General features: G+C 50.6%; 1 protein-coding gene across 1 annotated transcript in view; it reads right to left on the reverse strand.

The window, feature by feature from the left end:
• Positions 1 to 15659, reverse strand: part of SLIT3 (slit guidance ligand 3) — a 555128-nt gene that overhangs the window by 28485 nt on the left and 510984 nt on the right. Inside the window, exons 25-28 of the mRNA XM_033096396.1 lie at positions 13955 to 14118; positions 11832 to 11956; positions 5143 to 5240; positions 858 to 997 (exon numbers count right to left, since the gene is read on the reverse strand). Of these exons, the coding sequence (XP_032952287.1) occupies positions 858 to 997; positions 5143 to 5240; positions 11832 to 11956; positions 13955 to 14118 (527 nt within the window). The remainder of the gene's footprint in view (positions 1 to 857; positions 998 to 5142; positions 5241 to 11831; positions 11957 to 13954; positions 14119 to 15659) is intronic.

Consider the following 15659-nt stretch of genomic DNA (forward strand, 5'->3'; position numbering starts at 1 on the left):
TTATATTATATTATATTATATTATATTATATTATATTATATTATATTATATTATATTATATTATATTATATTATATTATATTATATTATATTATATTATATTATATTATATTATATTATATTATATTATATTATATTATATTATATTATATTATATTATATTATATTATATTATATTATATGACTGGGTCTTATATTAATTTTTGGTCCAAAAGATGCATTAGAGCTGATTGTCCAGCTAGGTCTTATTTTTGGGAAACAGTACTATAGGAAATACAGGTGTTGTTTTGGGGGTGGGTGGGGAATAACCTCCTGCGGGCAGCCTCCCTTCATGCTCCACTGGTTTAGGCTTCTTCTCTGCGATCGCACGACAAATGAGAACAAGCGTCACGTTCTCATTCTATTGACCGCGGTCTCTCTCTACTTCCTGATGAGCTCCTTATGAGAAGGATCTCTGTCTTGCTCATTTTTGTATCCCTAGCTCCTAGCAGAGTGTCTGGAAAATGTAGATTTGCAGAGAAGGCTGACTAGACCGGAATAAAGCATAAACACAATGCCAGTGTCTGTTACCCTCACACCTCTGGGCCTCCAGGTTCCCCAGGGAGGTCATGGCCATTAACTCAGGGAACAGACAGCTGACAAGGTCCTGGGAACCTGTTTCAAAGTGGGAAGGGGCTCGTGTTTTGTGGGGATGGGTGTGGGACGGGGCGGGCTGGGCCTCTGGGGGCCCCTCATGGGGTTTTGGGATTCAAGGCTCTGTCCATGGCGGGGAGGGAAGGAGGTGGGGTCCCTGGAAGAAGCTAAGAGAATGGCTCCTGCCCTGCCATCACACACAGCCCCACTTCGCCCGGGCCTCACCTGTGTAGTTAGGGGGGCAGACACACACGTAGGTGTTGATCCCGTCCACGCAGGTGGCGTTGTTCTCACAATCGTTATCGTCACAGTCATCTGGGTTGAGCTCACACCGTTGCCCCTCAAAGCCCGGAGGGCAAGAGCAGCTTTGGGGACGTGTGGGGTGGGGAGGAGGGGAGCCAGGGGTCAGGGAGGGGGTGGGTTGAGCGTCAAAAAAAGAAGATTGGGGGGAATAGAATTAGTCAGTTTTCTCTCCGGATGGAGGTCCAAGGCAGCACTTTGCAGTCCCGACAGGAAGACCTTCCGGACTTCAGAGGCTGTTTCATCTCGCCCCTGTCTCCGGGCATTATCGGCTCTCCCCTGGCCCTGGGGGGCTGTCTCGCCCCTGGGGACGGTTCCCCATGGCAGTGCCTCCCTCACCATCCCCACAGCTGGAAGTGGCTTCCTGGCTCTTGCTTAGCTCCAGCTGTTTTCTCCACCGCTCTTCCTTTGACTCTTCCATGGGTAGTCTCTCTTATGGACAGAGAGAACCATAACAAACATCCCCTTTTGAGGGACTTTCTACTCGAGGGCAGCCTCTCTGTCCTGAGCCGGAGCAGGACAAGGTGGCTGAGATCCGGCTCTGCGTTCATCCATCTGTCCGGGAGCAAGTTCCAAGTCTGCCACTTCCTAGCTATTTGACCTTGGGAAAATGACTTCAATTCCCTGTCTCAGTTTCCTCATCTGTTGACTGGGGCAATATTATTTACCCCCAGGGTGGTTGCGGGGATTAAATGACACTATACAAGTAAAATGCTTAGAAGGGTACATGGTACATAGGAAATGCTCAGAACATGTGAGCTGGATATAGTTCTAGACAAAACCTTTTCCCAGGGGCGCCATTTCTCCATTGTGTGTTCCTACTACTTCTGAGCCCCCTCCAGCTTCTGGCAGATAAGGGGAGGGGTTGGGAGGACCCTTCTCCTGCCAACACTGAGGCTGTCTGGGGAGCTAGGCTTTAAACACCACAGATCAGCATGGCACATTTCCTGAACTTGTCTGGATTGTTAAATCTCTGGGACGAAAACCTCAGCTCACCGTCCTTTGCTTCACCTTGGTCACGTCCCCAGGATTAGACATGCAAAATAAGTCAGAACCGATGCAGGCTGGGCAGATGAGAAGGGGCGAGGGGACGTTCGGGGGTCCAGGTGGAAGGTGAGTGTCTGAGTAAATGAGTACTACAGTGAGTCGGACTTCCTGTGGCCGACCCACCGTCATGGATTTCCACCCCATCCATGAATGTGTATGCCAGCTGCAGAGCTGGAATTCCAGGTCTGCTGAAACAGACTGCTTTGGTTTGGGTTTAGCTAAAAAAGCAAACTAATAGGAAGTGGATTTCCAGACTCCTACTCAACTTCCTTTCCTCTACAACCTGAAAACCACATCACATTTTCTATAAAAGGCCAGGGTGTCCTTGAGTCTGAGCCCTTAGGTAGAGACAAATGGCTCATTCCTTTTTTCTGGACGTTCATGAGAAAGGCTATTTCTTCAGAGCCAGGAGACAGAGGGGGTAGGTTTTCAAAGGTCTGACACCATAGTGGTGCCTCCTTTCCTGAAACAAGTTCCTCCGGCTGTCCCCAGAGCCTTTGGACCGCATGCAAGGGGGATATGGATGGCTGGTCAAGGGAACGGCGGGGTGGGGGGCGCCTAAAGTCTCCCCTGCCCTCACCGGAAACTCGGTGGGGGGAGTGTCAAGGTTAGCTGTAAGGATGTAGGACAGGTCATGTCTCCCTGGACTTGGTCTCCTGTCTGGCCAGCTCAGCCAGCCTTTGCTCTTTCCATGGGCAGACAGTGTATCAGGACTGAATGAGCATCTGTACGAAGAGGCACATGATGTTTCCAGAATTCCGACTTATAGATGTGTCACGGGTTGAACTACGTCCCCTCAAAATGATTTGTTGAACTCTTAACCCCAGTACCTCAGAATGTGACCTTATTTGTAAACGGGGTCATTGCATATGGAATTAGTTAATTTAAGATGAGGCTACACTGGAGTAACGTGGGCCCCTAATCCAGTATGGCCGCTGTCCCTATAAGAAGATGGCCATGAGAAGACAGAGATACAGGGAGAAGGCCACAGGAAGATAGAGACGGAGATCGGAGGGAAGCAGCTGCAAGCCAAGGAATGCCAGAGACTGCCAGCCACCGCGAGTAGCTGAGAAAGACAAGGAAGGATCCTTCCTTCAAGGTTTTATCGGGAGCACGCCAGTTCCCTGCTCACACCTTGATTTTGGACTTCTGCCTTCCAAAATCACGACAGAAGACATTTCTACTGTTCCAAGCCACCAGCCTGTGGTACTTTCTTGCAGCGGCCTTAGGAAATTGATGCCGTGGGAGAAGGAGCAAAGCTTCCCTGGCAGGTGTCCTTCCTAGCAGGTGCTGACCTGAGGAGAGAGAACGCTCCTGCCCCTTGGGAAGCCCCCACAAGCTGTGTCATCCTCGCCATGGAGCCCTACGGCCTTCACCCTCCACGTGCTTTCCTTAATCCTGTAGATCTGGGCCCTTCTCCTTGAAAATTAAATTCTAAAAATATTTCCGGTTCATTTGAATTTCCTCAACAACTGAGGGTGGAAATGCTCACCGCACCTACAGCTGAGAGGGGAGAAACCTCATGGCCCGTGGGGCACACTCCTCCCTCTTGCCAACCGCCATCCCTCCGCTGGGTGGGCAGAGCCAGGTTTCACCCTGGAGGTGTGTTTTCTGGCTGGGGCGCTGTGGTTTCTCCTCACTCTCGGGGACAGGGTGAGGGTGGTTGGGCCCACCCCAGGCAGGAAAACGAATTCTGCCTCGAGTTTCACTTTCCAAGAGTCAGTTTGTTGGGCCTGGCTTGGCAGGTGGACATGTGGGCAGGCTGGGTGCCCTGGGGAGAACAACAGAGCCCGGGACGCGATTTCTTTCACAGACCACACAGCAGCCCCCGGCCAGTGTGCCTTTGAAAATTAATGGTTTGCAACCTGAGCTCTGAGATGGCTGCGTACAGCTTGGCATTAGACACCCACTCCTTTACGGCCTAACCCACTGGCTCACTGGGTGGGCAAACAAGCCAGTTCCCACCAGTCTGCTGATGCCAAGGCCCTGGGCTGGGGAAACTGGGCATTGGAGCGCAGCTTGGAGGGTGAGAAGCAGGCAGGGGGCCCGAGGTTTGAGAGGGGTCTGGAAGGCCCACGCCTAGGACAGGGATGAGAAAAATGTGAATGACTTCTATTCTCTTTTCTTTCTTTTTTGTTTTTAAAGTGTAGTTGGCATACACTACATTACTTTCATATGGGATTCGACATTTACATATCTTACGATGTGATCACCACACTAAGTCTAGTACCCATCTGTCACCGTGCAGTTATCCCAATGTCACTGACTATATTCCCCTTCGCCTTTTCACCCATCCCTCTCCCGCCTCCCCTCTGGCAACCCTCAGTTTATTCTTTGTTTCTATGAGTCTGTTTTTGTTTTGTTTGCTCATTTTTGATTCTTAAAAATTCCACATGTAAATGAAATTATACGGTATTTGTCTGACTTATTTCACTTAGCAGGATGCTCTCTAGGTCTGTCCGTGTCATCACAGATGGCAGGATTTCATTTTATTGCTCATATTCCATTGTATATGTACAGCACATCTTCTTATTCCATTCATCTACCCTTTTCTTCCTGAGCTCTTAATGCAGGGCGGAAGAGGTGGGCTGTAAGATTCAGAAATGAGTTTCAGGATATGTATCCTGAAGGAAATCAATCTCTGTGCCTCAGTTTCCTCATCTGTTAAATGGGGATAGTACCTACCTGTACTAGATAGGGTCACCGGGAGGATTTAAATGAGATCATATGTGACTAGCTCACATAAACAGCATGTAATCCATGTCCCCTACTATTAATGTTTTTTACAACCCAGAAAAGAGCGGTGGCATTGCCAGGTGAGCGGGTCTCTGAGCCATCATCCCATCCTCCTTTGGTTTTAGCTTGCAACAGCAGCCTCCCACGGAGTCCTCTTGGCTCTGAAGACAGACTACCTGCACTGAAATCCCTCTGCCAATGCTTACTAACGGTGCAGCCGCAGGCAAAGAATTCATCCCTCTGCTGCCTCAGTCTCCTCATCCGTACAACGCGGATAATCGTAGCCCCTTCCAGGAAGAGCCTGGAAATCACACACAGAAAGGGCTCGGCGCAATCTGGGCACACAGCAGGCCCTCAGGGAGTGGCTATGCTTCTTCACCTGCCCGTGAAGCCCCGGGAGAGGGAAGGCCCAAGGGTGAGCTGTTACCTGAACCCATCCTTGTGGCTCTCGCTTAGGTGGCAGGTGCCTCCGTGCTGGCAGGGGTTCTGGATGCAGGTGTTGATGGGCGTGGTGCAGTCTTTGCCCTGAGGAGCAGAAGAGGGAGAAGCGCCTGGTTAGGGAGGCTTTCCATGGCTGCCATGACCCAGGAGATCGCTGGGAGTTCCGGGCATCCTCTGGGATGAGGCTGCGGAGGTAGCAGGGGGCCCTGGGACTCGGAGAAATCCAAAGGGAGGAATGTGGAGAATTCAGGAGTCTGGGTTCCAGTTCCACTGTGTCCTGGAATTCACACCCTTCTCTCTATGCCAAACCGCAGGCAGAGCGTGGGCTTTGGGACAGGAAGACCTGGCTTCACAGTCCATCTTTATCTCTCCCTAGTCGGCTGACTTTGACCTTGTAGGAGCCTTTTTGCCTCTCGAAATCTAGCTCAGCGTTGTCATAAGAATTAAACCAGACCTTCCATATAAGGAAATGCTTAACATTATATAACACGTTTAGCACATAGTAGGCATTCTGTAGCTGCTAGTAGATATGATTAGCCTCACTGAGGCCTAAATATAATCCACAAGTTGCGTAGGGTGTGGCCAACTGTCCTTGCCCTGTGAAGTGACAGCTCCCCAGAGATTCATCTTTGATAGGTCTGGACGTTGGCCCGTGTGGGTATTTATGCTAAAGACCTGCAGGTGATTCTGATGTTAGGCCAGCTGGAGAACCCCTGTGAGAGAAGGTTTTGGGTGGGGTGGGGTTCCTTCAGAGCAGGAAGGAGCCAACTCTGTGGTAGGTGGGGAGGAGCAGGCAGAGCTGAAGGAACAGAGAGGGCACAGGCACCCCCACTGAGGTGGGGGGCTAAGCAGTGCTGTGGGCATTAACCCCCGCACCCCAGGGAGCAGCCCCACGCTTGGCCCCCTGGCTCCAGCCTCTCCCCTGGGACCCATGGACCATGCTGCACCACAGTCTTCACAAACAGTGCCTTAGAGAACCTCGGGGCTTGGGGAGGCATCTGCTGCATTTGTTTCTGGGCTGTGGGCTCGGTGTGGGCACCATGCCAGGCAGGGGTGATCACGGGAGCCCTCCCATGGCCACACCGCCTGCTTATCATCCGCCTGAGAAAGTCCCTCCCCCTCTGCTGCTGCCGGTGCCGATGACGGAGCAGGACTGGGCTTCCTGGCTGGCATGCTGCTGCCAGGTGGGCGCAGGACTCTGGGGCACTGCCTGCTTGCGACTGTCTCAATCTCCTAAGCCTCAGGTCCCGTCTCCAGCAGCCAGGAGGCACAGCATGCTGTCTGCTTCTCTTCCTGCCCCATCACATTTACAGGGCCAGAGATTTATTGGAGGGAGGAGAACGCAGGTGGGGTTGGTCCTAAAGCAGAGCAGCATGGGGAGCTCTTTGGGGAAGTCCGTGTGGGAATGGAAACGGCAATCCTCCTTCTCACTCAGGTTTTTTGAGCACATTTTCCATTCCAGGCCTCATGCTAAGTGTTTTATACTCACAATACTCATATGGATGTTCACCACAACCATATGAGGTTGGTACGATTGTTATTACCCCCATTTCTACAGCCTGGGAAGGCTGACGAATTAAGTGAGGTAATGTGTCTGAAACCGCACAGCAGTCAGTGGAACAGGCAGCCACTGAGCCCAGACAGCCAGTCCAAAGCCAGCCCTGGGAACCTCTGCTGGGCCACTTATTCTTCCCCTCACGAGCATGGGGTCTGGACTTAGGCAGCTCTGGCGCACCTTCCAGTCTGGCTGCTATGTGCCTTGAGGAAATTACTACCTCTGAGCCTCGTTTTCATCATCTATAAAATGGGCATAATAATACCCACCCTATGGAGTTAACGGGTGATTAGAAATGACATATGCGTCATATAAGGCACCTGGCGTGTCATGGCAGCTCCACAAATAAGAGCCATTCTGATGGTACAGGACGATGACGACTGAGTCAGAGGCAGGGCTGAATATGGGTGATCAAAAGACTTCCAGGTCTGTGGTTGGTGCTAAATGGAAGTGTGTGTGTGCGTGTGCTGGATGAATCGGCCATGAAAGGCAGGACAGGAGAACTTGAGAAGGTCAGGTAGGCCTTCTTAGCCCCTGCCTGGGCCAGCCTCTCTGCTCTGGGAACTTTCAAGTACCAAGGACTCTACGTGGAATCCTCCCCTGGCGTGGGGGTGGTAGAGGAGTTGGTGGGGTCTCCTGCAGACCCTTATGCCAAGCTCAGACATCCAGGAGACAGAGTGTAGCACTTGATGATACGGTCCTTGGGCCTGGAGGTGGGGATTTCTGTCATACACGTCCTTGAGAAATAATCACCATTGTCAGAGCTTGGCTAATTAACTTTTTTCGATGTCATTTTGCTCAAATCCACCAGGTTTGTGATGCTCCTTGGTCATCCTCCTCTGCCCCTACCTCCCCCTTGCGCATGTGCGTGTGAGGGACATGGCTGGGCTCATGGCTGCCTTTAAAGGGCGCTGGGAACAGCCGTCCTCACTGGAAAGCTCTTCCTGAGATGGGGCCAGGAAGGCTGCTCTGTGACCTTGCTCTTCAAACGTGGCCCTTGGACTAGCAGCCGGGGCGTCCCGGGGAGCTGGTTGGAAATGCACAACCGTGGGCCTGATCTCCGATGTAATGAACCCAGAAGGTGCGTTTTGTTAAGATCTCCAGGTGACTCTTGTGCCCATTGAAGTGTGAGAAGCACTGTTTTGAGACACTGAACATACGTGCATGCAGCTAAATGGCTGAAAAGGAATCAGCCAAAACATGTATTTTTATTTCCCCAAATTATAAAACAGTGGCAGAACATTCCGCTTTGTGAAGTATTGGCTGAAGCCTGCATTGAGGCAGGCAGAGGACATCCATGGCCCCTCTGAATCCTTACAAGAGCTCTGCCGGGATGAGCGTTCCCATTACAGGCGGGGAAAGTGAGGCTTAGCGGGAGTTGGTGCCAGAGCAGTGGCTGAGTGCAGGTTTTCCCGCGCGAGAGCTGGGTTCTGGGGCCAGCACCTGTGCTCCCCAGGTGTGGGAGGCGGGGTGAGGTGTTTGAACTTTCTAAACCTCAGGCTCCTCATCTATGAGAAGAGGACCATACAACTTGTTTCGGAGGATGATTAAGAGCACTAATGAACGGTGTCACAAAGGCCTGGCATCAGGGTAGATTAACAGTAGCTTCTAGTGAACATGAAAACAGTGGTTGTTATCTTTTTTTTTTTGTATTATTATTATTATTGTGCTTCCCAAAGCCACCCGGCTATTGGATGGGAAAACTGAGATATCTGGAAATAGCTAGATAAATGCCTGAACTTTGAGCTTGGTTTTGTGGGTGTCTGGTGACCACTGTCGCACCCAGAACTACTACCTCCATTGTTCTGTCTGGGTGGGCGCCAGCCCCGGAGGAAAGGTAGGCAGGGGAACAAACAGGACAGGGGCTGTGATGCAACCCACAATGAGAGGACTCCTTCGGTTCTACCTGCTGCATTTTACAGTTGAGGAACCTGAGCTAGGGAGCAGAGCAGGAGCTGTTCAAGGTCGTGCAGTCAGGTAGGAATAGGACTGGTGTTCTCTCCAACCCACTCCCTACTTTGCCCTGTTTTGGAGATTCAGACAGGTCCCAGATGGCCAGGGACCCTCGCCCTCAGCCCTGGTAATCACGGTGCTTGCCAATAGGCAGTGAATGTGGTGGTCAAGAGCGTGGGTTCTGGAATCAGTTGGCTCTGAGCTTTGAATTCCAACTCCCTCACCTACTATCCTCAGTTTTCTCAATTGGAAAATGAGGATCATTTTAGGACCTGCCTCCTAGGGTCCTGATGAAAAGTATACAAGACAATGCATGAATCTGGTTTAATATGCTGTCAGTGCAGAGGAGGCACTCAATAAATGCTGGCTGCTAATACGACTGTTGTTGTCATAGGCATCATTGTCACCACCACCACCACCACCACCACCATCACCACCACCATCATCACCACCATCACCACCACCATCACCACCATCACCACCATCACCACCACCATCACCACCATCACCACCATCACCACCACCATCACCACCATCACCACCACCACCACCACCACCATCACCACCATCACCACCACCATCACCACCATCACCACCACCATGACCACCATCACCACCACCATCACCACCATCACCACCACCATCACCATCACCACCACCACCACCACCACCATCACCATCACCACCACCATCACCACCATCATCACCACCACCACCATCATCACCACCATCACCACCATCACCACCACCACCATCACCACCATCACCATCACCATCATCATCACCATCAAAATACACCCCAGATCTGCCCGGGTCCAACAGATTCCTAAAGGTCAAAAATTCTGTCCAAATTCATCTGAAATCTACAAGATGTTCAGAATCTTGTGAGCTAAGTCCAAACAAGTGGTATCATCCTGTAGAAGCCCAGAGGACGCACTCTGCTCGGGCACTGATAGCCAGGCCAATTTCATGGTGTCTTCAAGTGTAGATGGAAGAAACCTGGGTCTTCAAACCCAACCCCACTGATTTCAGACTGAGGCCAATTTTAAAAAGAAGGAAGTAAGATTCAGGATGTGAAGTGGTTTACCTTATCTTTCAAATGATGTAAAAATTAGAGGAGCGAGTACATGTATAAGGTCCAGTTGAGTGCCTAACCCATAGGTGATGCTTAAGAAGGTAACCATAGGGCGGCCGGATGGCCCAGTTGGGTAGAGCGCGAGCTCTCAACAACAAGGTTGCAGGTTCAATTCCCGCATGGGATGGTGGGCTGCGCCCCCTGCAACTAAAGATTGAAAACAGCGACTGGACTTGGAGCTGAGCTGCGCCCTCCACAACTGGAGTGAAGGACAATGACTTGGAGCTGATGGGCCCTGGAGAAACACACTGTTCCCCAATATTCCCCAATTTAAAAAAACACACACTATAAATGTATGGAATTGGGATATTGTAAAGAGATGTCACCATTCTAGGGGAGCAACTGACAGTCTTTGGCACTTCACAGTGTCACAGACTGAGGACCCCCCACCCCACACCCTGGTCTTATGGCGCAGCACGAGGGTGAAGGTAAAGGTAGCAAGGTGCCATCTACTGAGCGCTTCCTGAATGCCAGACATTTGATTCTCACAGCAAACCTGTGAGGCAGGTAGGTCCTAGTTTACAGATGGGAAGGCTAAGGAGAAGCCACTGGCCATTGTCACACACCTAGTAACTGACAGAGCTGAAATCCACACCAGCCTTTGTGTAATTCCACAGTCTGAATTTTCTCCACTGAATTAATACAAGGGAGTTTGAGGCTCCAGGCCTCCTAAGTATGTCTGCTTAATGTCTATTCTCCCCCTACAACCGTTGAGTGTGCATGTGCATGTGTGCACATGTGCGTGTGTTTGTGTGTGTGTGTGTGTGTAGGGGCATGAATCAGGCCCTGTGGGTGGGCCTGGGCAGGGCTGGCTGCCTGGCTGGCTTTAAAGGGAATCCTTTGGCTCTGTTGTCTCAGGCCCGTAGGTGGCACTCTGACACCGTCTGCTGGAGGCACAGCTGCAGCTGAGAAAGCCACAAGGGCGTCATATTCCCCAGTGAGTCTGTCTCTGGAGCTTGGCCCCACACACACAAATCCCCCTGGAGATGACAGCTCCCTCCCACTCAGCCTGTGCCAGGCGTGAGCATTAGACGGACCAGGGGGCTTGTCGGGTGCCCAGGGAGGCTGGAACCTGAGAAGCTGGAGAATCCTGAGGAAGAGGATCGGTCACAGCTTTGCGGACCCCAGGAGGCAGACTGAGGGGCTCAGAGAACCAGGAAAACCTCCAGGGGAAATGGTGGGGCTCTGAGATCACACAGCCCTGGGTCCCATCCTAACCCTACTGCTTACAAGCTTTGGGACACTGAGTAAAGCCCTTGCAACAATCGGAGGCCCAGTTTCCCAATCTGTAAAATGGGAATGAATGAGTCCCTTCCTCAAAGGTTTGCTGGGAGTGTTTAAAAAGAAAAGGTGAGTAAAATGCCAAGCAGATTGCTTGGCACATAGTTCATACTCTGTAGATGTTAGTAAGGATAACATGTTCTGGATGGTGCTGTGTGAGGAGAGAGGAGAAAAGGATTGCTCTGGCATTAGCCTGGATTTCTGCGGAGGACAGATGGGGAGCTGGGCTCTCCATACCCTTCCTGGCTGACAGCCTGTCAACAGTGTGCTTGGCTTGGCAGCACATAGGCCTTTTAATCCCCATCCCCTGTCTCTTTCAAGCTGGAACCTTGAAAGAGGCACTTTCAGGGCTGGTTGTCCTGAGGGCAGAGTTGGGGAGGTGGGGGGAGGGTCTAGAAATCCCCCTGGAAGGGGAGCCAGGAGAGAGGGTTTAACGGATGCTCTATTTGGAAGCACTTGGACTCTCTGAGTCTTAATTCCCCCACGTTTAACAAAGAAAATACAAATATTACATTTCCTCCTTATCTCAGAGCATCACTGCCAAGACTTGATGGGGTCCTTTGTGATTGGCAGGCTCACGAGAAACTGGGCCGTCCCTATCACTGGCACCGAAGTGTTACTGGCAAATGCCACTCTGGGGTACCCTGTGAGATGGAGTTATCCAGACTGCCCCTGGAGAAGGGAGGGACAGCAGGGCACAGGGCCCCCCTCCTTGGGCCAGGAGGGGTGGGGGCGGGGCCTCCCGTCTTACCTTGTAGCCATAGGGGCAGGCGCAGTGGTACAGCTCCACACGATCCTCGCTACACGTCCCGTTGTTCTTGCATGGGCTGGAGAGGCAGGCATTGCACTTGGCTACAATGTTTATGTCCACTGGCCCTGGACAGCAAAAGCACAGAGTATTTAGTGGCAGGTCCCCAAGAGGGCTCCCTGTTATGCCTCCCTTCCCTTCTGCTCTGGTCCCTTCCCCAGCCAGCAGCCAGCCCCTCCCCACCTCTGTGCACAAAGGGCAGCTGGTCCTCCCCAGCCAGCACATCCAGTTCAGCTAGAGTCCCATTAATTCAGCCTTTGTCCAGTGAGGAAAAAAAATCACAGTGGGACATCATTCAGAAGCACTTCTGCAGTCAAATCAATTACTGTAATTAGCCTGATCCGATTTTGGTACTAATCTGTAAACAATACACTGTAATTAGAAACCTCTTGTGTATCTTTTTTTTGTTCCGGAAGCTCTGGGCCTAGGCTCCATTTGGACCTCCCATTCCTCCGTCCCAAACACGCGGCCCCATGGGACAGTCTGTGGCAGGCAAAGAAGGACATGGCGCCTGGGCCATAGGAAGTCCTCCTTGCAGGAGGAAGTAAGAAATTGACAGGAGGAAATCAGAAATGGCCCCAGAGGACACAGCGACGAGCTGATGACGGGTAGCAAGCTGTGCTCAGGTACGTTTTGCATCCATGACATTTTCACCTGTTCTCTTCAGCTGTCAGGGCTGGAGGGAGGGACAGAGCTTTGCTGTGACCAGCTTTGACAAAAAGCCCCGGATAAGCATATGCCAGCTCATGGCAGGACTTTAAATGAACCCACAATAACAGTCGTCAGATTGGAGGCCGGGTTGAGATTGAGCCCAGTGTGTGTGTGGCCAGTTTTGGGGTGAGCGAACGGAGCGGCTATCTGAGAACGAAAGCCTATGGCGGGGCCTCAATCCCGGCTTCACATGAGAACAGGGAGATTCTCTGTCCCAGGGAGACTGTGTGTCCTAAGCACACAATGACATTTTAGAGGATAATTAACGTATATCTGTAAAAAACAAACATTAAGCAAAGGACATTAACGGGCAAATGTGTAATACAAATGGAAAGCCAATTTTTGAAAAAAAATTCAGTTTCCTCGATAATCAAACAAAGACAAAATAGGAGGAGATACAATTTTTTAACCTGTTGAGTTACCGGTGATTGATTACAAATGAGGTAAAATAATAATGCAAGAGTGAAAAATACACTCCAATGGTGCTCGTGGGGGCATACAATGGTTACAACCCTTTTTAAATATCAGTTTGGCAATGTGTGTGAAGACTTTAAACATCATCATATATTTTGGCTCAGTAATTTCTGTTCCCTGAATCTTATGTAGAGACATCATTTTAAACAGAGAAAGACCTTTATGCATCAATGGTAAGGAAAAAACTGGAACTACTCTAAAGGCTCAAAACTCGGAACTGGTTAGAGAAGTTGCAATGGAATATTACAGCTTGGTGGTCAAGTGCGAGAACCCGGAATCAGAAAGACCTGGAATCTTCCTACGTGGTCTTGCAAAGTCATTTCACCTTGGTCAGCCTGTCTTTTCATTTTTGTAAAAATGAGGGTGATACTAGTGTGTACCCCAGAGAGGTGTTGGAGAATGAAATAAATACGTGGAAAGTGAACATTAAATGAAACAATGCCTGACAAAGTGCTTCACGTGATGCCTGCCACGTGGTAAGCGGGGGTTTGTTACCCTAGTAACGTCGCAGTCCATCGTCACGTGGGCCAAAAGTTCGCTGTAGTAACAAAGGGAAAACCACGCTTCCGTGTTAAGAATGTTGGATAAAAAAATGCAGGTTAAAGATTTTCTCAACTGTGCAATACTATATACAGAAAGGAGTCAAGGAGGAATATGTAGAAATGCCAGCAGGAGGCCTTGGGGGGAGAGAAGGACAAACGGACTCTTAGATGCAGATTCATATCAAGCTTCTCATCTGAGTCTCTGTGTGTGACCCGTGGAAGAGACAGAGCAACGGCTTTAGAAGTCATATCTATTGAGACATGCAGCTCTGACAGGCTGTTGGAGGCAGAGCAGACCCCGGGAGGGGCAGTGGGGGGGCGGCGAGGCGCAGCACCTACCTTTGCACTGGAATCGGTGGGCGGGGGTGGTGAGCAGGAGTCTGTCAGCCATGGACTCGGGGCTGCTGCAGCGGGCGATGCCAGGCTCCTTGTACCCCGCCTTCACCCACTCCGACAGCCAACGCAGGCTGCAGTCACAGTGCAGCGGGTTGGTTCCCAGAGCCCTAGGCGGCAGAGCAAGAGGTCAGGCCCCGCGCACCCAACTTGACCTGGAGACGCCATACCCTTGGCTCTCTGGAAAAGCTGAATTTTCTGACTTTGGCTAGATTGGGGGTGTCTGGCACGAGGACCAGTTGACTCCAGACGGTACCTCCATCCCCGCAGATATTTCAACCCCACCCCAGCCCCTCCCATCTCTGAGGCTTTGCTCTCACCTACCCTGGTAAGACTCAATCCTCAACCTCAATCCTGGCACCTCCAGGAAGCTCCTGGGCCTCTGGCCATCTCATTATCTGGCCCTCTTGCCCTACTGAAGGGCCCATTGGAGGATGTACTTTGCAGAGATTTTAATACCCAGCAACCTAGCAAGCAGCTTCAGACAACTGACGGGGAGCAGAACACGCTCAGAACAAATATGTGGCTTTGGCATTTGATTATTTTGAACTAAAGGCCACGTGAAAAATAGCAGATGCAGGAAGGGCTCTCTGATGTCCCCCCTTCTACCTAAAAGCAGGTCGTATCTCCCACAAGAAAGGTGCTCTTCCTGCACCAGCAGGAGAACATTCTTATCACCAGACATTGGGAGTCGATGTTGAAATGGACCTGTACAAACAGACCCACTCAACGGCTCTGCTTTTCCACTGGGTTCCTCCATGTTTCCTAGTCACTGTCCCACAATTTACGGCCCCCCAGCCCAAGCCCCTCTGTCTTCTCATGTCCCCACAATTTGTCATCCTCTGTGTCAAAAGCTGTGAGCTTTGGGGCCAATGGCTTCTTTGGATCTTCATTTTCCTTTGAAAACTCCCATGCACCCATAAAAATATTAAATAAGTTCGTGTGCTTTTTTTCCTGGTAATCTGTCATGGCAGAATAACTCTTAGGCCAGCCACAGAGTAGAAGAAGAGGGGATCTGGAAGCGTTTCCTCCCCGACACCACTCAGCTTGAAATGCAGGAGAGGGGGTGGCACTGTCCAGGGCTGTCCTCTCCAGAGTGGTGTCCAGGAAGAAAACACTAGAACCTCTGTTTGTTATTTTGTTAAATCATATCCTTCAACATTTCTATTTTGAATACTTTATAATATGCATACATGTCAGTATAGGCACACAATATGAAAACAATGAAACACATATCGAGTAGGTTACAAACTCAAACATTTTCACTTGGCAGCGGTACGTGATAACAGTTAGGGCCTCAGCTTCCCCTGGGTGTAATGGGAGGGGCGTGCCTGACTCCCTGAGTGCAGAGGGAAAGAATATGCGCTTTGGAGTCCAGGCAAACTGGGACTTGAACTGGAGCTCGCCCACAACTAGCTGTGCAGCCCTTGGACAAATTCTTTAACCTGTTTCAGGGTCATCATGTGTAATAGGGGGATACGAATGCCTATTGCAGTAAGAAAAAAGTGAGATAATTCATGTAAAGCGTTGAGCGCACAGTAAGAGTTTTGTGTTAGCTCTTATTCAATATGTAATTACACTGTGTACATAATTGATGGAGCGTCTGAAGGCATCTGAGGCAGAGAACACACAGTGTGCCACTGTGGGGACT

Source organism: Rhinolophus ferrumequinum, chromosome 24 (genome assembly GCF_004115265.2).
Source record: "Rhinolophus ferrumequinum isolate MPI-CBG mRhiFer1 chromosome 24, mRhiFer1_v1.p, whole genome shotgun sequence".
NCBI classification, from domain to species: Eukaryota; Metazoa; Chordata; class Mammalia; order Chiroptera; family Rhinolophidae; genus Rhinolophus; species Rhinolophus ferrumequinum.